Source organism: Siniperca chuatsi, linkage group LG13, assembly GCF_020085105.1.
Source record: "Siniperca chuatsi isolate FFG_IHB_CAS linkage group LG13, ASM2008510v1, whole genome shotgun sequence".
In the NCBI taxonomy this organism is placed as follows: domain Eukaryota; kingdom Metazoa; phylum Chordata; class Actinopteri; order Centrarchiformes; family Sinipercidae; genus Siniperca; species Siniperca chuatsi.
The window spans coordinates 18102472-18128926 of NC_058054.1; the positions used below are offsets into that span (position 1 = coordinate 18102472).

The 26455-nt window shown below is 40.9% G+C and overlaps 1 protein-coding gene across 2 annotated transcripts in view; it reads left to right on the forward strand.

Annotated features, from left to right (window-relative positions):
* epha4b (eph receptor A4b) overlaps window positions 1-14140 on the forward strand; it is an 86501-nt gene extending 72361 nt beyond the window's left edge. The window contains exons 14-19 of one of the 2 annotated variants that reach the window (XM_044218333.1): window positions 1592-1653; window positions 4726-4935; window positions 7833-7982; window positions 8115-8308; window positions 9399-9539; window positions 9770-14140. In XM_044218333.1, the coding sequence (XP_044074268.1) occupies window positions 1592-1653; window positions 4726-4935; window positions 7833-7982; window positions 8115-8308; window positions 9399-9539; window positions 9770-9869 (857 nt within the window). In that variant the 3' untranslated portion in view covers window positions 9870-14140. The remainder of the gene's footprint in view (window positions 1-1591; window positions 1654-4725; window positions 4936-7832; window positions 7983-8114; window positions 8309-9398; window positions 9540-9769) is intronic. The other variant, XM_044218334.1, reaches the window with a different exon arrangement.
* The last annotated feature ends 12315 nt before the right edge of the window (window positions 14141-26455 follow it).

Genomic DNA, 26455 nt, shown 5'->3' on the forward strand with positions numbered 1-26455 from the left:
TCTCTGTCTCTCACACACACAGAGCAACACACCACACACCACACACAACACAAGCCCCGTGTGGAGATAAATGTGACCAGCAGTCCTCACCCCCAGCAGAAGAAAATCCAATTCTCTTTCACTTTTATCCCTGAGACTAATGTTACTGTCAAAGAAGACACCACCACCAGAGACCAGGCGACTCTGTTTGTGTATGTGTGTCCCTGTGTTTGTGTGTGTGTTTGCAGCAGTGAGATAGTGAATTCATTTAAGGTGATGTATTGCTGTCTTTACCTACAATCTCACTGTAGGCCTCGGTGGTGTTGTTCCTGCCTTTCCATGACAAGCTTTTGACCCCCTCCTCCCCTCCTCCCCTCCCCCTCCTCTCCTTTACTTTCCGTTCCTCTCCTCCTCTCTCCTTTCCCCCTCTGATCCATCTTTCTTTCCCCTCTTTTATCTTGTAACCCTTCGCATCTTTTGCACAATTTGTTTTCTTTTACACTCCTCAATCTTTTATATTTGTTTTCTATTCATTTCTTTCCCTGTTTAACTTTTTCTTTTAATTCATTTTCAACTTCTAATTCAATGAAGCTTTATAGGCATGACATTTTGATCAAAAAAACATGAAGCAACTAGTTACAGTTAAATGAAATGAGAAATACAATTAGAAAAAGACAGATGGAAAATTGTGTGTATTTGTGTGAGTTTGAATGAGCCCTTTTCTTTTGGAAGGGAAGGAAAGACTGGGATTTTGGGGGGTATATTTTGGGAAAATTTCAGTGTTCTTTAAGAAAGCATTCTTTTCCACTTCTTCAGTTTCGTTCTCCCTCTCTTGTGCTGTCTTTAGCTCTCCTCCAGGTTTTTTCCCCAGCATCTCTGAGGTCTGATTGGGGAAATGTGACCTATTCATCACAACTAACATAGTCTGTGTGTTTACAAGCCATGCACACACACACACACATCATCATCATCATTTGTACTGCACATTGCGTGTTTGTTTGTGATTGGCAAATCTCGGCTGTAGGGGGTGGTGCCTAGGGAGAACCCTGTACGGGGACAACTGCTGTTTTTAGTGTGTGTGTGTGTGTGTGTGTGTGTGTGTGTGTGTGTGTGTGTGCGCGCGCGTGCGCGTGCGTGTGATTGCAGGTACTTTGTTAATCATTTGTAAGCCCCACCAGATGCCATGCAGGGGATCATAGTGCGCGGGGCCTGTCAGTCAACCACCCTTTCATCACAGAAAGATGCACACAAACACACACTCATGCAGGTGCAGGTGCATAGCGATCCAACCACAACCCCCATTCCCTTGAGGCTGATTAGTATTCATGAGATCTCAGAAGGCCCCCTTATACACACACACACACACCCACACACATATTCTGGTGGATTGGTCCATTCTAATTATCTCCTGGCGTTTATGGAGAGGGCTGATTAGAAGCTGTCAGTGTGACTGATGACGACATGCCATGTTATCCCCTAGAGAGAGACAGAGAGGAAAGCTGGTCACAGCTGTGGACTCCACTACTTCTCTGTCCTCGTCTCTTTATAGTTGGTGTCTTTCTTTCTTATAATTCTGCCCCACTAACAGCTGTCTTGTTATGTGCCTCCGTAGGTAAGCCGGTGATGATCATAACAGAGTTCATGGAAAATGGATCTCTGGACACTTTCCTCAAGGTGAGTCACGGCTCAGCTGGAAGGAACACAGCGCTCACATTTCCTCCAAGGTCAGGGCCACAAGTCTTTACAAAGGCCACGTGGAAAATGATGTGCCAACTGTAAAGTGTTTGAAATTGTAGAGTTCATTCCCCCAAATTGCTGCACTTGAGGGCACATACTTTTAAAAAATATATAAAAAGGTACCTGACTGAAATTGTCTTTCATCTCTCAAAGCTGGAGAATTCAGTCTATAAAAGTCCAATAAGTCCAACAAGGACTTAAGTTGAGTCAATCAAGTATCCTTAAAAATCAGCTGATTAGACTTTCTAAACTTGTTTTGAACCACATTTTCATATGTAGTCACCATACTAAGAGTGTAAAAAATTGTTTTACACAATCAATATAAAAAAGGCAATGCATTTTAACATAAAATCCAGTTAATCCAGGTCCAGTGAACATAGTCATGTCATCTGTAATTATACATAGTGAGAGTCTTTTATGGGGTGAAGTGTTGAGTTTAAGTGACTGAACAAATGGTAAAAAGCTGCAAGAAACATGCCATCAGTGTGCAGTAACATGGAAGTAGTGATGGTAGTCATGATATATTCAGTACACGTACACAGACACTGAACTTTTTCTTTAGTAATACTAGTCAGAGAAGTGGATGAGAACAGAAACATTCAGATGGATGCGTGGCCTCCCAACACTTTCATCACATGATGTTTGATGCTGGGTTTATGAAATGCACTTAGTGTCCATATCCTAGAGCAGAAAACAGCAGCAGACTGCTGACAAATGGGTAATAAAACAGAGAAAGTGTATTGCTTTGTGTGCAACATTTGCTCTGTCAGAGGATACAAAAGTGAACAGTTCACTTCAAATGTAATGTAATACCACAAAACAAAACAATATGGTTGTTAAGAGTCAAGATAGCAACTGAGAAAAACATTGAAAATCACCTCCAAAATGCCAAAGAAATTTAAAGGAAATCAGCGTTATCATGAATGAACAGAGAAATACAGTCAGCAGAAATATTTCTAGAGATGTTTATTATGCTGATCAAGTCTCTGAAAATGATCTCAGTAAAGAGACTGGTTTAAAAAAACTACCGTTTGTAGAGCAATTTTAAATCCTCTTCTGAAATGATTTTACTCAAGGTTATTGCTGAACCTTGTATCAGCGAACAGATTTTAAAAATCATAGGAGGGCTATGGAGGTATTGCTTTGTTATTAAAATCAACATTATATCAAGATGTCACTCAATATGTCATTACACAAATTGATGTTTTTAAAGAAATTTAAGAAATTTAGCAATCCTCTGAAACTCTGAATATCACAACCCTGCAGACATATTAAGTTTATTTAGGAAATCTAGATGTATTTTCTCAAAATTGACAGAAAGTTTTGAAGCATTTCTTCAAATGTCAATTATATACACAAAAGTATGGATCTTTATTTAATGGCAGATGCAGAAGACAAGAATATAATGTTTTGATAAATGTGAGATTCATGATTCCTGTTCATACAAAATATGTGCCAAATGTGCAGTATTGATTTAGCTGAGGAGCCCTGAATTGGGTTTTGCATACACCCAGATGAATAGCTTGTTGCAGCCCCGGTGTGCCTCACATTGAAAGTCCTCCTGATTCATATTCAGAGTTGTTTGTCAGCCAGTAAAATCACTGCAGTGCTCCAAAGCCATTAAGCCTGTGATGATAGGCCCATCGCTAAATAGACACCAATCCCATCAGCAGCACTGAAGCAAAATGAAATGAAATCTGACAGATAAAAAATGGCTAAGGGATAGTGTCCTGAAACACATACACACATGTTGTGTGCTACAGTATGTATTGTAATGAGGGTCATAAAGAGTGTCCGCAGTGGCTCAATATAATTATGGAATCAGTTTAATGGGTTTTACAGCTCATCCGTGCTCCTGGCATCCATATGTGTCTTTAATTATGCTGACCATTTATTAAGCAGCCATCCCTAAGAAATAACAAAACCAGTGTTCTGTCTGTTCCTCTCTTAGTCTCCTTGTTTCTAACTACAGTAGCCTTTCTATCCTTTCCTTTATTAAGTTTCCCCTTTTAGTTTCCTATTAAAGACTTAAGTAATATGCCAGAATTTGCCAAAAAGTCTCACTTTCCATCTTCACCTTTCTCATCTGTCTCCTTTATCTCCTTGTCTAACCTCTCTGCCCTGCATTTGTCTCCTCTCTCTTTCTCTGCCCTGCCCACCCTTCCTCCTCCTTCCTGGCAATACAATGTGGTGGGCAGATTGATAGAGGAAGTCTGTAGGTTTGTTAGACAGTCCAATCAATCAGCATCTCACAAAACCACCGGCTAATTAACTTACTCCACAGCTGCCGAGGGAGAGAGAGAGAGTAAGAACGATAGAGGAAGAGGGGCGGGGGGTTATGCACAGATGCAGAAAGATGAAGGAAGATAAATAGATAGAGACTGAAACAAAGTAATGCAGAGTTCTCTCTCTCTCTCTCTGAGACAGAGACTGAGGAGAGACAGACATGGATTGAGAGGACAAAGAGACAGAGGGAAGGAGAGATGATATAAAGGAGAGAGGGTGACTGATAACATGGATAGCTTTTTAACGGGGACCGTTGGCCCAGGGCAGAAATAATTGGCAGAGGAAGGTGAGCTGGACTGTCATCGATCAACAGGCTCTGCTCTCTGCCAAAGACAGCTCAAATCTGAAATCCAGTGAGCTCTGCTTGGGCACACGATCAGTGTTAGAGAGGAAAGTTTTGTCTTCTCTGTCAGATCCAATCATCTGCAAGTAGGATTTTTTTGTGATCCTCCATTGATCCCTGGGAGGAGAAATTCATCTTTTGCTTGCCACCCTCCAGAAAGAGGTCAACGCGCAGGGTTAGCAAGAGCTGAAATGGATTCAGAGTCTTGCTGAGGGTCACTTCAGAAGTGAATTGCTGCCATTACAGATGCTTGAATCCTGGCTTAAACCTTAATTTCCAGCTGGGGTTGTTGAAGGCCCCTGCCCTAAAAACTATGCCACCCTGCTGCTGCTTAATGTCAGCATTTACACTCTGTGCTGTCTCCTTGTCTCTCCCTCCAGAAACATGACGGCCAGTTCACAGTGATCCAGTTGGTTGGCATGCTGCGTGGCATCGCCTCAGGTATGAAGTACCTGTCAGACATGAGCTACGTTCACAGAGACCTGGCAGCTCGAAACATCCTGGTCAACAGCAACCTGGTGTGTAAGGTGTCTGACTTTGGCCTGAGTCGGGTTCTGGAGGACGACCCAGAGGCTGCCTACACTACAAGGGTAAGACACACTCTTGCAGACTGAGGCTGTCAAAAATAAATGTTGACTCCAATTACAGTTCATCCACCCATTGACCTCTACTGTACATTGTTAGATTTAGTCCAAATCCAAAACCAAAAAAGAGAGCTGATCTGAAAAGGACGTGAGGGCAGTCAGAACTGATCTAAAATAGACCAGAGGATAATCAGACCCGATTCAAAACATGGTCGACCCAAACAGACCCAAATAGAGAGAGAACACCAATACAGACATCTAAATGATGTGCCACAAGTTAATAAGCAGCAGCAGTCGAAGAATAGCAATTAGGGCTGTGTATCGTTTAAAAAATACCAGTACCTTTAACGTGATACTGATACCAATAGAGTACGTCATTCGATACCCATCATGTGAATGGAAGCCACCACTCCAAATCCAAATGATTTTTACACAAATACATTTTGAAAGTGTTCTTTAATTTGTGCACACAAGCCTGTCCCACAAGTAGCAAACTCCACACACTGGTACGGAGCTGGGTCTGGGTCCAGCCCGCCGGAGAACGAGGCGAAGAAGTGCTTGGTGTGTGTGGAGGGGCAGCCTGGAACACCTGGCCTGTCCGCTCTGCCTAGGCCAGAGACACTCCGGTAGCGAAGTGGGCTCTGAAGGGAGCGCAAGTGGACCAGCAGGCCTCACTGCCAACTCTGTCAAAATACAGCGCACTCGACTTCACCACCATCACAGACTGTATGTAGCTGCTAGCTGTAGCTGCGACAGTGGGCCAATCACACACCGCATTAAATCAAAGAATGCTTGCGGTGATTTGCTGTGAGCAAAACTATACAAATAGTCGTTTTTTCTAGATCTGGGTAAAAAAAAAAAAAGGATCGAATGCAGGTATCGTTTGACTGGAGAAGTTTCGATACTACTTGATACTGGGCTATTTCGGTCGAAAGGTATCGAGTACCGATACCCAGCCCTAATAGCAATACAAGTAATTTTTCCCTGCAAAAAAGTTTTTTTTTCTCCTGAAACACCACATGATCAGAGCTGATAGGGAGTCCAATTGAATCCACTTAGGTTTTACCCCCATTGACACACTCAAAATGGAGTTGAGAATGTTTACTCAAATTTCCTCTGACGGAATCAGTGAGTGAATCAGTCGTACTTGTTTGGATTCCCTCAGGAAACAGAATGTAAACCGAATGTAAAAGCACTTCAAACTAATGAGGGAAAAGCTGATCACTGCGGTGAGTGGCTTCCCAATTTAATATGATAGAACTTTTAAGATGATGCATGAAAACACATCGCTAAGGAAATAGCAATGGGAGAAAATAACTGTCCAATCAGAGCTGAATGTGTAAATTATACTAAACACACCTGGAAGCTGCAGTCACATGAGTGGCAAGCCTGCTACTTTGAGTCCATATGTGTCAACAGGGCATCAGGTAGATATATTGACACACAGACCTGACATGCATAGCAGGTCTGTCTGCATGGAGCGGGACCCTAAACCGATAAGAATGGATATATATAATTGGACAACTTGAGCCACTACTACTACAGAAGGAACTGAGTGGACTTGTGTGGAGCTCTTCTCTGCAAGTAGTATAAAATGTTTCTGTAATGACAAAGACATAAGGCTCTAAAACTGTATTACACAGTGCAGTTGGTTTTCTAAAGTTTTGTATGAGGTTATGACGCACAACTGATGACATAAACGTATACTGTTCACAAAATGAAATGCACACAGAATGAATGCATACACACAAACTCCTCCTCCTCTTCATGTTTTGCCTATATATATAGTCGAATCAAAGAAGTCTTTGGTAACATCACCATCCTCTCACAGAGCACAGAGAGAATGAAGAAACTCAAATGTCAGTGAGTTAAACCACTGCAGAGTAACTCATCTAAAATGCCCACAAGGAGATGGCATTATTCATATTCACAGGAAGTGTTGGGGATGTTATTTTTAATATGGCATTAGCATTGCCCTGGGAGGAGTGTATCAACCGCTGACTGCTCTATTGCAATCACACACACACTCCCACTGATGTCAGTAGACCTAGATGGAGAGCTGCAGGCATGGAAGGGGGGAGAGAAAGGGAGAGGCGAAGATGTGGGAGAGACACAGAGAGAGAGGAGTGGATATCAAATAAGACTGAGATCGAGGGAGGCGGAGAGAGAGAGAAAATAAGGGAAGGCAGGGAGATGATCCAGTGAGGGCAGTTAAGAGAAAAAAAGAGAGGATGGGATAGGGGTGGACAGGGGGTGGTGGAAACAAAAGTACAGTGCCGAGTGACTTGGCAGCTTTGTCTTTTATTTGACTTTGACCAAGCAGAGATGGGGAATGCTAGGTGGTGCAGAGGCAGCTGCCGCATGTTAAAAAGCTGAACCAAGCCCTATAGAGGTACGGTGTGTGTGTTTGTGTGTGTGTGTGTGTGTGTGTGTGTTTGACAGAGTGAGAGAGAGGGCGGGGGTAGCTTACTGCCTATTGTGTCTATACAGTGGGCTTTATGGAATCCTTTTGATCTGTGCATCAACAACAAAGTCAGGAGCAGCATGGAAGAAGAAAAAAGAAATTGATGGCAAAGGAAAGCAAGAATAAACACTGGAGCAAAAGTAACCCTGCTGTATGCTGGGAGCATATTAGAGAGGAGTGCTGTTAAATTGTTAAATTGGTGTTTAATCTCACCTGCTCTGTTCTTAAAGGCAGTGCTGCATCGAGCTTCTCTGCAGCCACCATCTTACAATTTGTTTTGTGTGCTCTACTCTTGATTTATTATAGCACTTAGCCACAAATGTACCTATACAACAAGCTTGAAATATTTACACCATTACAGACAGGGTAAAACGTCAAGTTCAGGGTGACATATTCGGTATGTCAAGAATGTGTTGACCGTGTTGTGAACCATTTCCAGGGAGGGAAGATCCCCATCAGATGGACGGCTCCAGAGGCCATAGCCTACAGGAAGTTCACCTCAGCCAGCGATGTGTGGAGTTACGGTATCGTCATGTGGGAGGTGATTTCATACGGAGAGAGACCCTACTGGGAGATGTCTAATCAGGATGTGAGTCACAAACACATACTCATTTACAGTGACTAAGACTAAAGAATATTTTTCCTCGATCTTCAGCTCAGTAACTAACTTAACTACTCGTATTGATCACAGAACTTGATATTTTACCCTCTCTCCCTGCAGGTGATCAAAGCAATAGACGAGGGCTACCGTCTTCCCGCTCCCATGGACTGTCCTGTGGTGTTGCACCAGCTCATGTTGGACTGTTGGGAGAAGGGACGCAGCGACAGGCCAAAGTTTGGACAGATTGTCACAATCCTGGACAAGCTCATCAGAAACCCCGCCAGCCTCAGAGAGCTGGCCAACAGCTCAGCATGGTCAGTGGGGGAAAGCTATAAATTAAAGCTGTGAATTCAACACTTTTACTGACACATGCATGTAGTCTTGAGATACTTGGATTAGTTTATAGGAAGGTACATGCATTGAAGACATAATCACTGCCTTAGATCTACACTTTAAATCTACTTTGTCAGTTTTGAAATTTGTGCAAAGTAGGAAATGTCATTTTTGTCAGTAAAATCACATTCTTATCTTTTCTCAGCAAAGTAATATTTGTCAGTGAAACAGCATGAATATAAGGTTGTGGGTTGGCTCAGTTGAGATTCCCTGCCTCCCCAGTTGTATTGCACACATCCATATAATATTATTTTTACACTTACATTTTACACTTCAGGCATTTAGCTGATGTTCAGAACCAGATCAGCACACAGAGTGTGCAACAGAATATGTTTCAGTCCCTTTCAAGACAGAAAAAAAATCCCAGCACAACTGAAAAGAACAACAACAGAAGCTCAAAAGCACTAACAAGAGCCTACACATTGTAGTTCTAACTAACTAGTTCTACTAATTCACAACGTGAGACAAGAGTCTTAAACACGGGTCTTACTGACTATGGTATGGCTTTAATTGAAGCATATACAATACAAAACTGCATGTAAGTGCAGATTGTATGTAAGTGCAGATGCAATTAGTCCTATGGTATGGTATTTAGTAACTTTGAGCATGAAAATGAATAAACACAGATCCTTTATAACAATTTCTAACAATAGGAAGCAAACAAACAAGTCAAAGGGTTCCACAAGTAAAGCTGTGTGCGCTTGCACTGGGGGGCAGTGAGGGGACCAATCTTTAATCATACTACTTAATTAAAGTTTAGGTTTTATGTTTTCTGTTCAAAGTGGATTTGAGTCTGTCATGCTGCAGATGTTGAAAAATAAAAGCTATTCTGTCCAAATGCAGATCCAGCACCATGACTGAGCATTAAATGGCTCTTCAAGTGTGCCGACGACAGTTTTTATTATTATGAATGCCCTAACAAGAGTTAGATTTAATAACAAATAATTGACCTCATTTAGCCACTCAACAGGACAACATTTCATTGAGTTGTGAGTGTGCTTTGTATCCCAGCAGGGAGGACCCGTCCACCCCAGAGTTCAGTGTGAGCACAGTGGATGAGTGGTTGGAGGCCATCAAGATGGGCCAGTATAAGGATAACTTTTCCAGTGCTGGATATGTCAGCTTGGACTCAGTTCTCTACATCAGTGTCAGGTACAGACAGCTGGTGACTCATCCTAGTTAAAATGAAACACTCGAAAGGTCAACATTGTCAGTAAAAGACATATTACATTCCACTTGAGTGTCATTTAAAATTAAAGAAGGGGATTTACATAAGTATCTTGGACATGAAACCTCTGCAGCTGCTTGGCATTTGAAGGACAATGTAGATTTTTTTTCTCAAAAAGTGTCATTAATAAATAATATATTTGTCTTCCTTGTAGTGAATTGGCAAAGATGGGTGTGACTCTGGCCGGCCACCAGAAGAAGATTTTGTCCAGCGTGCAAAGCCTGCAGACCCAGGGGACGCACGTCCAAGTATAACAGTTTCCACATAAACACACAGTGAGACAGAGCCAAAATGGATGCTCCAGTGAAGAGTTTCCCCACTGAAATGGAGTCGTAATGGATACTCTGTGCTCGGGCCTCCATTGATTTTGAGACACACTGAGATGGAGACAACATGGACGCTTGACTCCTTCACCCTCTCGCTGTTTCACCATTCCTCCCATCCTCGACGGGCACTACTGGCTTTATCACTCAGAGTCCCAGCAACACAACCACCATTATGGAGCAACAGAGAGACACATGTCCAACAGCAAGGCCACATCTAGAGAATCCCAGACCATTTCACATCATATCAGCTCAACAGAATAAATGACAAAAAAAACAAATTAGAATATAATTATCATCACTGTCTGTGAGGTGTACAGTTGGTTTTTACTGTCATTTTGTTTCTGTTTTGAGTTTTCACCTTGAAGAGTTTAAAAGGGGTCAGAAGATATGTATATGTGTAGATATATGTTTATACGGGCTGTGTGTCCCACAACCGTAGAGATGGACCTAACGTTTGTATTGGTGGTGAGGTTTATATTGCTCGACCTTAATAGAAGTTTTTACCTAGTACATGTATGGGCCCTTGCATTGCTCTCTGTATACAGAAAGCCAATGAATGAGCTGAGATTCTGAATGACCTGAATGTGTAGGGTGAGGGGAACAGAAAACCTGGACCTTTAGAGATAGAGAGGGATGTAGATTTTGCTAGCTCGTGTAGGATGGAAGTATGATTCATTTAAATAGTGTATTTGACCAGGACAAGGGCTTCCCTAGCGACTGCTCTCAGACACACTTCCATAGCAACTAGACCCAGTGCACGTCTGCTTGCACTTATGATGTAACTGAGTGCAAAAAAACAGCAAAAAAACTGCTTAAAGTGCAGTTAGCACAGAGAAATTTTTACTCTTCCACAACTGACTGTTGAGTCCAAACAACATTGTCTATTCAGCTGTTACAGTATGATGTTGTTGGGAATATTTCAGCCCAAGAGTTTGCCATGTTTCAGGTGTGTTAAGAAAGCTATAGTGTTTTGTGTAGAACAAAGGTAATGTCAAGGTCATGACAGAGTTGACACTGTTAAGAACGGTGTAACTTGTTTTTCCAGTGTTGTGCCATGTACAGTAAACTTTAAATGTCCATCTGGGCAACATACCACCATTCTTACTGTACTCTTTCCTTTAATCAATTCACATGGCTGGATGGTAACACAAGGCCAGTACACAGTAATTACAGTGTTTTGTCCAAAAAGTCTGCTTGATGAAAATGAGCATTGGAATGGAGCCTTTTTCAGCAAGATGAAATACATGCAGTGTTGATTTTCCACGTGAGGGTAAATTTTACTTAAAAGAATATGATTTGTCTTGTACTGTCTCACTTTCTTGTTACCAGTCATGCCAACCTATTTCAAGCATCTTTAGTTTCAAACCAATACCCATAAGGTAAATTTACAAAACAATGTTTACAGCAAAAAGCAAATACATTTGTTTGTTGGTTTTTCCTTATCAGAAGGAAACTGCTGCTTATCACATTAATTGCAAGGTTAGATATGATGGGACCCTCTTTGTGTGCACAGTATTAATGGCACTAAACCTGCTTTAGTGTATTCCCAAACCCAGTTTTAATATATGTGGTACTCTATAGGACCAACGGTGGCATAAAGTACAGTATATATGATTGTATCATAGTGTAAAATATGTACAGTGTTGATTTCCAATGTTAGAATGTTTGTAATGATAACAATGATGATGACTATGATGTACTTTTATTGTGAAAAAGAGATTTCTGAAGTACTCGTTCAGGGGCGGGTCATACAGGAGAAAAGTGAAGGGAGGTGATTTGTTGGTCTGAACAAAGGAATGTAGCATGGTGCGAAGCTTCAGCTTTGATGGACAGGTGACAGTGACTGCAGTTTCTACTATAGTGTTACAATGAGTAGAATGGACTTTCCTTATTGATACACTGGCTTAATTTGCAAATCTCCCTTAAACAATAATTACATGCACTTTTAAGCCTGTGTCTGCCTCCAACACAACTTGTAAAAATGCTTGTTGGGGTGAAGAAGGGATGGAAGGAGGAAGGCTGAGATCAGATCAAATTTCTATCTACTGACATCACAAATAAACATTTGCTACCCCCCCCATAAAGGCATAAATTGTCCAGTAATAGCTTAGCAACCGTAACTACGCACGGCAGACCTGTCAAGCTTTGCATTTCTCCACACGCTGAAGTGATTTGCATGCAGTAAGAGCATTATTCGGCATTTAAACAGTTTAGCGGGTGATGACTTTTTCCAGCCTTTCCAAAACCCAAAATAGAACAACAAAAATGCAAAGAATGGATTAAACAGTGCGTTTGTCTGTTCTAATGTAAGTTGCAATTGCTAGCTAACCACCTACAGTCGTAACCGAGCATTACTTCCAAGGCCACGGTGCACATAATTAATTAACTAACTCATCCACTGTGTTGTATCGCCCCACTTTGTGGAAGCTGGTCTTGGATGCTATCAGAGTTAAGGCTAACATTAGCAGTTTTGTCCTGCTCTTTAGGGATTTGGGGAACCCTAGCCAACATTACCCAAGATAGCTTTACATTTGCCAAACACGTTGGTTAGTCCTCATCCCTAAAGCCTTTTCTTTTGTAATGTTAAACATTGTTTGAAAATACATATGGAAAAATGTATGGAAGCTAGGCAGCCAAACAGGTTATGTTAGAACAAAATAACAGTTCCATCATACTTATACTAGGACTAACTATACTGTAATACAAGAACAATGTTGTTTCTTGATTTCCACGTGTTCTACATTGATCATCAACTGGTGAGGATGCTGACTTTTTGCCCACTTTCAGCTTTAGCCTCAGTCTTTTACCATATCATAAAGCCATCACGTGCACATTTAAGACCCTTTTTACAGGGTTTTCATTTTAAAACAAGAGAGCTGGAAACATTAAAATGTCAGCTGGAGACAGCGTTTTCAAACAACTCATGGAGCTAAGGTTAGCTTTACTAGCTTAGCGAGCTAGCTACATCTACTAAAATATGCCAGTGACAGCTGTCCTTTTAGCCAGAATTTTTTTTTTTGGTTTGGTGGCTACAAATGAGAAGTTTGCTTTTGCCTACCTCTGTCTCTGAAATCAATCAATTACTAAGAATTTTGATGGTAAAAGTGCCACTCTTATTGTAAACTACAGTATGTGACATTCTAGAATGGAAAGCTTGACAGGCATAGCAACAGTAACTAAGGGGGCGGGGCTTAGTCAACTGTCGGGATGGAGTGGGTTATCCAATATGCCACACACAAAAACACAATACAATTCGGAGCATCTGAATCTGTTAGTACATTCTACTCTTGCTAACTCTATTATTTCACTCTAGCGGACTACCCTTGACCGCTGGCCTTTTAAATGCCTTATTTACTGAGCTATTGTTCTTTTCTGTTGCCATATAGAGGCGATATTAAGAGTAAATTGTATGTACAGGTAGTATTTATCTGTGTTTTTAAGATGACCTCACATCAACACCCTGGTTTTGTAACATCCCAGAGACCCCCTCCAACAGCACCTTCACTTTGATTCCTCTAAGCAGAACAAAGTAATTTTGTTCTGAAAATACTATAATAAATCTTAAAGCTAATGGCCTTTAAAAGCTGATAGAGAAATTGACAGAATTGTTCTTATTTATTTGAGTCAGAAGATATTCCTTGATCAAAAAGAAATGCAGGTTATGGATGTGGTTAGCTTGCAATTTGATAGGCTATATTTGGTTGCAAACTTATTTTCATGTGCAAAATTCCTCATACAATGTCAGAATTAGAAAAGGATAATTTTAAGTATCACCCAAAACATATGAGTACATTGCGACAATGTCCTCCCTTTTTACAAGCTTATTCAACACTCCCACTTTAGAGATTTTAAGAATACAGAAGACATAGCCACACTTCTGGTTCAACTATCAAAATCCCAGGTTTGTGTTACTATTCACCCTATCAAGGTTAGCTATATGGGTTGGTTTGCTTGATCTGAAATACAGTGTTTGTCCTCCATTCCCCACCAGGTCTGTATTGTAAGTGTTTATGAGTGATTCTCATTCTCGAGACTTTCAGCTCTGTCTCTTTCTCTCCTCCTCTCTCTTTCTTTGGCCACCGTACAATGCTTATTTGTCCCCATGCCAGTTTCCTCTGCGTTGCTTGTTGTAAAGGGTGTAGGCATTCTAATGTCTTTCATGTTGCTGTAATAAATATGCTAATATTTCTAATTTCTCACCTGAAGCCTGCAGTGTCTTTTTCTTTCATACATTCTCTGCCTTTTTCTTTCTGTCTCTCAGACACACACATGTACGCCCACACACACACCAGAAATACACTTATTCACTTGCACACTTGTACAGTAAAATTACACTGGGACTTGCAGAATATGAAGGTATAAAATTCAAAGTGCCTTTATACGAAAGTGTTATGAAGCCCTCGATTAATTATTTTTTGCTGTGTAACAAAGCCTGAAGGTATCAAATTTTGTTTTGGTGAGCCTCTGACCAGTCTTGCAGAAAATCAGTGCGTGACTGGGAAATTCAAGAGTAGTCTCATTTGTCCCCAGCTCTGCTCTAATGGTGATAGCAGTGGTGAAATTCCCATCATAACATTCTTGAATGGCAAAATATGGCCACCCTGCAACCACATCTTCATTATCAGTGAATGTGTGTGTGTGTGTGTGTGTGTGTGTGTGTGTGTGTGTGTGCGTGTGTGTGTGTTTCTTACTGAGAGATAATTCTGTCTCTGGGGAGGGGGAAGGTCAGCGACTCCTGGCCTTGGTTAACCCCTTAATGCACTGGCCCAGTTGCTGTCACTCTATGTTACCGCCATTACACCTCATTTAGTCCATCATATTAGGCTGCATATTCCCCTATCGCGTGCTCCCTCCGTCTCTCTTTCACACACACACACACACACACACACACGGCTAGACACAAAAATTCAGGGCCTGTTCTCCATTTCCTCGGTATCTTTCTCCTCCTACTGCCCTCATCTTAATCTTTCAGCTGGCCTCGTGCATCCCCATTTTTTCTCCCCTTTCCTATCCATCCTGTGCAGACAGACAGAAAGGCTGTGGCTAGTTCTCTGACCTCGACTACCCCATTATCTCCCCTCTCCTTGCTTTTTCCTCTTCTCATAGCTTTCTAATTTCCCCTACCGCCCCCACCCCTCCACCACCCCATCCATCCAAAAGTTTTCTCCACATGCAGCCCTCTCTTTGAGGTCCATTGCCTCTTTCTGTCTCACTGCTATCACCACTGGATTTCCTTTCACTATTAAAGGCCAATCCATAACTTTGGGCTTTTGACTCCAGGTGTCTCAATAGGGAGAATGTCATCTCACATATTTACTCTGGATAACATGGAGGCTACTGGGAGCCAAAGGCTTAGGCGATTGATTCATCATGCAGCTGCTATTGGCATGATGTGAAAAGGTCAGGTGTCCCTATGGAGAACACTTTAAAAGGCCATTGGTGACTGATGAGCCTGTCATGTTTGTATCACATACATGCACAAGCAGAGCCTCTCACTCTCTATCTCTGCCTTTCTCTCTGTTCCACTTCTCTGCGCTCTCTCTCCACGACACACACACACACACACACTCTCTCTCTCTCTCTCTCCCATGAGAATAGTAATTGGGCCCCTCTGTCATGCTGTCAGGTGTGGGTTTGAGTGTCCCCTCACATGCAACAGCAGACATTAAAGTAACACAAGAGACCAAACAGCCAAAGATCCATCGTGACCTCTACAGGGTCAGCCATATGTGTACACGTGTGTGTGTGTGTAGATAGATGTGTGAATGTTACATTTGTGTGTTCATAATGCTTGTGAGACCAAAACAGATGCTCACGTGTGAGTGAGTAAGCGGTGTGAGTATCAAAAAGGGAGACAAAAAAAGAAGTAGATAACATCTGAACCAGAGGAAAGATTTCATCAGTCATTGGTTAAATTTACTGAAGTTCCTGCTTTGTCGTTCTTGATTGCATTGTGTGTGTTCTCTCTAATCAAATATGGCCAAGTTCAGACGGGCTCAGTGTTTCACGGTCCATACACACACACACACATGCACACATCAGTGTTCTTCTGTCTCATGAGGTTTTAGTTTGCTATCAAAGCGATTTCCTGTCTCAAATTTTCATCAGTAATCAAAGTTCCTGATTGAATTTGAAAAGTGAGCCCAGCTCTATAAATCACATTACATGCCATCATGCCTGCTCTCATCAGCCACAGGAATGAGACGCCACCCTGGGTGTATGTCTGCATCATGGTCTCTGTGTATGTGTGTGTGTTCTTGTGCATGCAGTGGAACAGGAAAATGGATGTTGACAGAGCTGTGATTTGATCCATGCAATTTTTTGTTGGGACAGATAACACAAAAAGGAGAGACAAATTGTGAAATGACAAAGATAACACCTGGGTCTGATTGTATGTGGCAACTATTCTTGGCATTTGTTTTAGTGTCAATTGGATACCAGATAGCTGGGGTTTATTGCATTATTACAGCTCATATCAGTGACAAAGGCAGGTAAAGTGAATTTGGTGAAAACTCTGAAATGCTTTTGTTGTTGGTATGGATAGATTACTGAACGGGCCTACCAGGCACAGGCTTCACAGCATACACAGGTCACAGTAACATTTCATTAAAATACAGTAAAATTAGTTAAGCCATTTAAATTATAAGTTTGACAGCCGAATAGCTCTGCTTTAAGGAAATAGAACCTGCATCTCTGGCTTTCTTTAATGGTTTTCTATGAAATTTTGCATAGTGCTGTAGTAGTTAGTATCATATCTGTGCAGATGAAAGTCAGTGTGGTTCTACTGTGGTAGGAAGCTTTGGACAGGAATCAGATAGTCTCTCTTCATCTCCAATGTGAACTAAATACAGTTTTTAAAATAATAGCAGCACCTGAAAGTTCTGGTTTACCTGCAAAATGTCACTGAAACACACACAAAACAACTACAAAGAGACACAAAACAATTACAAATAGATGCAAAATGACTACAAAGAGACGAGAAACTACCATAAAGAGACGCAAAACAACTACAAAGAGATGCAAAACTACTACAAAGAGACAGTGCACAGGGGCTCCATTGTATCATAATCTGTCCATTGTTGTTGGCACCAAATAAGCTAAAACTGTCTAAGTCAAAAAGGTAACCATAAAAAGAAAATCAGCAAGAATACTGCCTGTATTGGACAGCTGTCACCAGCTAAAATCAGTAACAGATTTGAAAATTCGAAATGGAGCAGAACCAGATAGAGGATGGACAGAATAAGAGGAGAGGAGAATAAATTGTGTTTGAGTTTGAAAAAAGGTGAAGAAAAACTTGGAGGGGTTTGGAGGGACTGAGATAATATTGACCACATAATCCCTTACAGATGTGGAAATCACTGTTTAATGCCTAGCAGACATGACATGCTGAACTGCTATTGGATGACTCAAAAGGGACTCAAAGACAAACTCCCTCTCGCTCAAATCGTGCTCTCTATCGACGGAGAAACGATGATTAAAATCTAGATTTATTTATTCATTTAGAGCAAACGTAGCAAGACCACATCTGTTGGTCTATAAATTACACAAATAGATACACAGAGGCTGTATATCTTTCCAGGGCCAGTAACACATATGGGATGATAATGTCTATAGAAGCCTTATTTATTTAAGTGTAAACATACTGTTAATGTCTTTCTACTCAGAAATGTACATGCCTAGTTCTGCCCTTCTGTGAACTCCCATTATGAACCCTGTGTGTGACAGCAGATTGCAGTACGTTGCATGATTTCATGCGCCTGTTGCCTGTGTGTGTACATGTGTATGTGTGGAGGAGAGACATGAGTGTTCTTTTGTACACACCACGTGTTTACGTGTTTCCTATCCTGTATAATCAAACACAGCTCTTCAAGTGCCATCAATCAAGCTTTGATGTTACGGGGAAGAGCCTCGAAACAGCAGCAAACCTCTCTAAGAGCTGAGTCTGAGCTGGGGCAAGCTGTTTTAGTGTTGGTGGATCCATAGGAAATGTTTTCTAAACCAAATAGAGGTGTCGAAGCTCAGGGGGCTGCAGCTAAACTATCTGTTCGATCTGAAATGTGGTTATTTCAGGGTACTGTGTAATGTCTTGGCTGGTGAAAATACAGGCCTCCGTGGTTTACAGTTTTCTGTAACATCAAAGCATCAAAACAATATGGTTCTACTCTGTGCATGGGTCATACTCATGCCCCTTTCATCATCCTACTCTTGGTTTCTCATCTGAAGAGGATATGAAGCAATTAGGCTGCACCTTTTTCCAGTAGCACCACTGTTAGTTTTGTAGTATGTACAATACCATATAGTTTGTTTTTTTTACATAGAGTAATTGTGCCTTTGTTATAAGTAACACAAATCTTTTTGTATGTGGTACCTCTTGAAAGTTGTCTGGTAAATGTTAAATGGAATGCATTTATTTAGTGTTTCACAATGTGCCTCTCATTCACCCACACACACACACACACACACACAGATGGTAATTTAGCTACCATGAAAGGAACCGACCTAACCTTCAGTAGAAACTGGGGTTCAGTGTCTTGCTTAAGGACACTTCAACAGGTGAAGTTGGGAACCAAACCGCCAACCCTGCAATTAATGGACAACCTGCTCAACCCACCAAGCCACAGCCAAAAACTAAGGTGTCGGTGCAGAATTTAAGGGATTGCCCATATAAAATGAAACTTGGCTGTAATAAAAAAACAAGACGATTGTATTTCCAAAATAAAGAATTAACTTAAAACATTCTCTTTCTGAATTCTGTAGATTCAAAATACAAATTAAATAAGATCAAACCCATAAAATTTTCTTCACCGAGAGGAATTTCAACCATCATTATCTTTGGAAGAAAGCCCTGGTTTTTCTTATCACAGCTGTGATGCCTCAAAGACGATTTGGTAGGCCACCCTATATTTCAAAGATATGGGGTGGTCTCTTAATTTCTTCCAGAGTTGTGAATGGAAAGCACAGAACATTTTAGTGGTGGGATTGAATGACTTTAAACTGAAGGTCTCACTAGAACATCATTAGACTGTGCCACTGTAAGTTAAAACATTTTTTTTAATGAAATCGTAGAAATGCCTCCATATTGGGTAATATTCTGGCTATGTCTAGAGCGTGGATTGTTAAAATAAGTAAATAATAAAAAAACAGGCGCATACGGTCATCTCCTGGTCTCCTTTTACAATACAATTATCTTTACTATGCTGCCCTCCCACCTGCATCTACTCCTCCTCCTCCAGCCTGTTTGTCATCTACATAATGGTTGCCATTGACAAGTGGGCATGTCGACTTGGCATTGATTGGTGGCAACCTCTGGGGATTTGACTGGTGAAAACAGAGCAAGGGTGAGTGATCTTTTTGGTTGTGTATCTGCGCGTAAGTGTGTTTAGGAAATTACATCGTATGAGTAAGGAAGGTTATACAATACGTATTAGAATACAAAGTGCATCAAAATGATGTAATAGTGGACTTGTGTAGAAAAACCCACTCATATATTACAAGTAGCCAACACTGACTTTCCTCTGAAAAACAAAAGAATTAGAGGAGGAAAAATTGAGGGATCGACCAGCATGTGTGACAGGCTGGTCAATGAGTTGAAGTTGATGAGAATGATTTTTGATGGTCAAAGGTCAATAACCTAACCAAGACATTTGGCTCTTGACATGCATTTCTATAGGACCATCTGAGGCACGTGTAAACATTTATTTGGATTTCAGCAATTACTGTATGTTCATTTGTTCTGCTGGAATCAAACTGAAGTACATAATCCATTTTGGTCACCTCAGGACCTTTGCTTATGAAAAGATTACATCTGTCGTTAGGTGAAAACCATTTAAATGTTGGTTCAGGAAGAAGAAAAAAACACTTGCGACAGCCATGCATTATTGAGTTTCTCTAGGGTTATTTTTTTTTGTTTGTTTTTTTTTTTAAGTTTTCATACCTGAAGGACTGCAGAATAATTAGCCGGTCTGTCAGTCGGTCCACCACTTTGGTCCAGACTGAAATATCCCCTGACTGTTCCTCTAGCGCCATCAGCAGGTCAAAATTTTAATTTGTCCAATATTTTGGTTCATGACCAAATACCTGCTAAATCAGTGATATTACCGTCAGCCTCAGCTGCACTTTTTGTTCAGTGCTGATTAGCAAATGTTAGCATGCTAACACACTAAACAAAGATAGTGAAGATGGTAAACATTATACCTGCTAAATTTCAGCATGTTAGCACTGTCATTGTGGGCATGTTAGCACAGTGACTTTGGCCTGTAGCACAAAGTATGACTGTGCCTAAGTACAGCCTTAGAGCCGCTAGCAGGGCTAGAGTCTTGTTTTCATACAGTGTACTACTGTACTGCATACAGGACCATGTGATCCATCAACTGAAGTTATAATAAACTCAAAGTTTTTAACATAAATATTACATTTGTTGGATACAGTAGTTTCATCTGGGGTTTTTAGAGATACTGCCATCTTATTTTCAGGTAGTAACAGTTTTCCAAACTTTAATTCAACTAAATCATTTAGCAACCAAATGCACAAACACAGTAGTTAGACTTGCTTGGGGAGAAGTGAAGAAAATAAACATTGGAAGTATACAGACAAAAACCAGCAGGACCGCCAAAGTACAAGTTCAAGAGAAAAAACAGTTGGTGGTTTTTGTAGTGTAAAACCACAATGACATGGTTTGTAAAATGTCATGGAAAACTAACAGCAACTTTGGAGGCACACCAACATATGCACACACACACACACTATCCATAACCACATACAGTAATCACACATACTGTGATAGTTGATGTTTGACCACACAAGATGGGTTACTAAAACAGTGTGCAAGTGCTGACTCAAACTCTACTTGTGGTCTATTCACAAAAAATAAAAAACGTTCAAGCCTTTCTCTCTGTCTCTTTGACATACTTTGTGTGATATCAATGAATGTTTATTGTTTATGCTATTACAACAGAACATTTGTTTGTGCATGTGAGTGTTTGGGTAAGTGCACACACAAATAAATCACAGATACAGAGCTAAGGGAAGGCAGTTGAGACTCTAAATCAGCCACGTGCTTCCTAACAGAGGTTTGACCCAAATAACAGTGTAATTTATGAAGGCTTTTAGGCTCCCAGGCAGCCATGGAAATAGAACAGAGAATAATGTGAGTCTGACCAGAGCTACATCACTTCAGTTTATGTCCTAGTCTTTTACTAGGACACACGTCCACGGTTCTTAATGATACAGAGACAGTAAATACAATGTTAATGGACACTGGGTTTACAAAGATGTGCTCAGCTGCAAATGCACAGCTGTGCGCACAATTATGGATATGCTCACAAGCAAGAATACTAAACATGTGCAGGTAGTGACAGGCACAATTATAAACAGAGATACAATCAAAAGTAGAGGCAGTACAGCAAATGAGGGAGATATAGTAATAGAGGTAGTAAGAAACATATACACATGTGAGAGATGGATGGATGGAGAAGGAGGGACAGACTGAAGCAGAGAGATCATTATTACCCCACTGTTTGGCTCTGGCCCCAGGCAGGGTTAGAGGCTGAAATGAACTGTTAGCAGCTGCTGGAAGAGATGACATCTCAGGCAGACCCAAAGGATGAGTTAAGACATCCCAAGCACTCATATAGCTCTGTGTTAGGTGTGTGCCTGCATGCATATAATCCTGTGTGCTACCCTCCCAGTATTGTAGCAGGTCATTTGCCTCAGTGTTTGAAGTGGAGATGCAGCTCTGAGGATCAGGCTCCTGTCACGGCTCCAAAGATCAGAGCAGAGAGCGACACGATGCCGTGAGAGAGGAGGAGAGAGCAAAGACAGACAAACGAGTTGACATGAGACCTTTCCCCACACAAGATTCTTTTCTTTTCCTTTCTTTCTTTCTTTCTCAGACAATGTCCACACTGAAAACACAGTTTACATGGGAAAACATTGTGCATCCATAAAAGCATTTTCAGGTCTTTTCCCTAATGTCAGTGTGCAGTGAAACGCCTAAACAAAGATCACCATAAACAGTGGACACCTAAATAATAGAATACCACAGTGTGCATTACAGCCAACATCTGATGAAGAATGGGACAGACACAGTCCTGTTGCTTTGCCAAGTCTCAGTTGGTTAAACCTCTCTGTCCCGTCCTGCTATCCTTGATAAAATACAATGTCTTAATGGAGCCAAACTTACAAACTTGATAGAGATTTGATTGATGTCTCAGTTCAGCAGCACGTGCATTACAGTGATGGTTAATAGGTAGCATTTGTGAGCCTCAACCAAATAACTATTTTATGCTTGTTCAGTTGTCTGACAGAAACAGAAAAATATGTAATCAAGCACAACAAAATTTTAAGTTTGCCTCCATTAAGACGTTTTTTAATTGCAAAATTATTATCTTAAAAAATATATCAGTGCAGGTAATGACAACAGCTGGATTTGATCCATTATTTTGACATTGTAATTGAGTAATCAGAAAGCGGGTTGGAGGTAACAAGAACAGGCTCAACCTTTTTCCAAAAGCTCAATTTTCCTTGTCCACACAAAAATGCATGGCCGGCGTTTTCAGATTTATCTAGTCCAGTCTGGAGGCCAAAACAGAGAGAAAGAATTGTGTACACTCAGAGAGGCAAACCAGTGCAAAAGAGCCTTTCCTTTGACTTTCTCACAACCTCAGAAAACCAAGAGTCCATTGATAGAGAGCCGTGAGAAACAGGGAAATGAGCAGTACGTCAGTAATGACATTACACTGTTCTTGTACAGTTAGATGATTTACTTAATGCCGTACGTAGACTCATGACAAACAGAGAGGAGGAAGAACGGAGAGCAAAAGGGGAAAAGTAGGAGAGGTGAAGAGATAGGAGAGCCAATTTGTGCGTTAACATGTTTTTCTCAGACTTATCATCACGCAAATTAGGTCCTGCTTTCTGCTGATAAGGTCAGCTGTCAGTCTAGACTTGTGGATATGCACAAGCAGACACATACACTGCTGTACGCAAAAACAGATTTTTAAGCTGATTTTGCATCATTAGGACACTTACATTACATACACACATACATACAACACATTTGTGTGTGTCTTATACACATTTTTATTTCATTTAACGTGTTGACAGCATATTCCCACTCTCTGGAAAGCCCTGCATAAAAAAGTAAACAAAACACACTTCTTTCTAGCCCTTCTTTGGATTTACTGTCTCATGAGTCATAAACTGTTAATTCAATTGCATGTTGCAATCCATCCCTATGGAATCACCTGTCTTAATTGTGCAGTGCAACAATGCCACTAACAGTGTTCCTGTACGCAGGTGCCAAGCCCTGTCATTCTGACATATTCATTCTGACTATGGTAAAGAGGGTGCATAAAAGGTATTGCCAAAAGCTGAGTGTTTGTTAAATGAAGATGAATGAGATGTTTTGGATTGAAGGTGATATTTTATTTAGGATCAGACGTTCTCAGTTTGGTAATGCAACAGCCACTCTCGCAACAACATGACAGCCCAGGGAAATGGATATTGATTAGAAAAGGTTGATGCTTTTTTCCCCCCTCTTTTTTCCCTTACACTCCCTCCACCTCTCCCTCTCTTTCTGTTTATAATACTCTCCCTCCCTCTATAGCTGTCTCACAATTTCCCTCCTTCACTCCGTTTCTGTGTCTTGTCAGTCCGTAATGTGTGATGTGCTATAAAGCATGATGGATTGTTAGAGCTGATTTTAGGGCCCCGCAGCTAAAGCTGGGGTTTGAGGACACCTGATCAAATTTCAGTCATGTACGTGCTATTTTGCGTGTATGTATGCATGTGTGTGTGTGTGTGTGTGAGTGTATGTGTGTCCATGTATGAGCCAACAAGAGCAGAGAATAGAGAGAGAGAGATTTAACTGTGCATATGAGAAAAGCGAGTTTTGCAACACCAAAGCCTGAAGATTAAATTGTTCTCAAGACAATTAATTAAATGAAATGACAAAATGATATGAATATCAGCTGTGGCTCAACCTGTGGATCATCTAACAGCTAAAACTATAAAAATACCAGCAATCTTCTCTTACACCAAGGAAAGATTTTTGAGCCTATAAGACAACAGCAAGAGACAGCTTTGTTCGTTAAGTAGTATCAATCCATAACTAACAACAATTGAGAAAGAAAATCAATGCGTTTGTGTGTACGCGTTTCTCTCTCTGTCTTTGTCCCTGCGTGTGTGTGTATGGTCGATACACCCCCCTGCTGATGCTATAGGCTCACACAGTCATCACTCCACTTGTTTAGCAGATGTATGGCTGTGTACTATTATACAGTATTGTCCTACACACTCACACAGACACACACACTTGTTTTTGACACTTGGGACATTGCATTGACTTACATTTATTCCCTGGAGTTGTACCGAACGTTAACCACAACTGTTACATACCTAACCCAAACCTTTTCTGTAACCTGAAAACTTTAACCCTGACCTTAAACCTGCAATAACTTATTAACTGATTAGCCAATTGGGGGCAGCAAACTTGTTAGCAAACATTTGCCTATTTACACATCCAGCTGACACGAAGCAACATGGGCATTCATTTAGGGTCGTATTTCTGGCCACCTGATGAATATAAGTCTAATATTAGCTCTGTTTTGGTCTCCACCAACTCCTGAGAAAAAATATCTGGTTCTTCAGCTGCTAAATACTCCACTATGTACACCCGCTAATCTCTAACTGTGTCTGTCTGAGAGAGAGGGAGTATCAGTGCTGTTTCACTGAAACTAGCTGCGTGATGCTGCAGAAGACACTGATAAGAGCAGTGAGACTTAATCAAAACAGTAAAGTTGTGGGCCGGCAAACCAAAACAATGAGCTGAAAGCCGCTAAAACGTTCCATAGAGCTGAGGGTAACTGCACAGTTGGGTGAAAATTCTCTGTAGGTTCATCACTACCAGTGAGCCACTGTTAATATAAAAATATTGAGCAGCTTTAACTAAATACTAAGTGTTAACGTTAAAATTAAACATTTCTGAGGTTCTTTTTGTCCCTAAATGTGACTGCCTGAACAGATTTCTGTCCCCACAAGGTGATTAATGCAAGTACACACACACACACACTCAAAGACGCAAAAACAGAGAAAAAGAAGAGGATACGTTGGGTGTTTGTGAACAATAGTTTATTCCACAGTGGGTGGTGACATCATTAAAATTTCAAACACACACACAGACACCCCCATTGTACCTGCACACATGCACACACAATGACAACACAACAGTCTCTCTCACACACTCACACACACTCTGGCATTATCTCCTGTGCCCATACACCCTCATTACCATTCAGCTCTGATCCCTGATGATAACCTCTCCTGGGCAGATGCAGCCACATGGTGACCAGGATTATGCCTTTTGACAAGTCCAATTAATACAGACCTAACGACAGCGATCAATAGCATTGATTAAACATGGCAGGGAAATTCATAATTGCCTGGAGGTGAAAGGTTAAATGACTTATACAAAATCTTAATACACCATTAAACACACCTAGGGCTCGTTCTTTTGTCATTCTTTCTTTATGTTCACTGTTCAAGGGATAATTGACCCCCAAAACACCAGCTGCAAGTATTACATTCTTTCTTTTTATCCTTTTATAGTTAGGCAACATATTCTGACATCACTGCTAGTAACAACATAATTTGGATGTTATTGTCATAGATAACACACAATATTGACTACATAGGCCAACAAAATAGTACAAAGACTATAAAAAGGACCACTATTGATTAGTTATTGTAAGCTCATCAGTGTTTCCTTCTGAATGGAATCAATAATTTCCTTAGTGTTTATGTTTATGTCCACTTTATTTTTTTGGACTTATTCCACACTCAGCTGCTCTGTCTCATTTGAATGAAGTGTGTTTTACGATGATCTGCGAGGTAAAATTACAGTTTTTCTCAATGGAGTCTGGTGAGCCATAGCACCCATTTGTTTTGGCCTGAGATGCTGGTGCTCTAGTGCGACATTTAGTGGCAGTGAATGTCGTATACAGTTCCTTTAAGGAAATAAGGGTATGCGCTGTTTCAGCTTACTAAAACTTAAAAGCCCTGCGCTAGGGAAATACATTTTCTATTGTTCACCTGTATGATAAAATCATTCAAGCATCAACCAACTAGTGGGTGGCACACTTGTAAAACCACATACAAGGAAGTAGCTTGGTTATCTTCTAACTGTTAAGCCAACATACAGTATGAAATAAATGTTTTGTTGCACCGAGTTATACATGCACTGTGCTGTTAACAGACTTTAACAGGTGGAGTTTCAGTCACTCCAAACATACAAGTCTCCCAGCTCTTAGAAGTACACAGAAAATAATCCAGTTGTTTCTATGTAAACCTCTTCTCTCGATGAACTCTTCAACAGCTGATATCTAGATCTTCACTCCAGTTGAACTACACTCTTCTGCTGCTGCAAACACTCTCAGAAATGTTTCCCCCACACAGGTCTCTTGTCTTCTGTACTCGGCTCTGAGCAGCCGCTTCACTTGCTGAGATGAACAAGATGG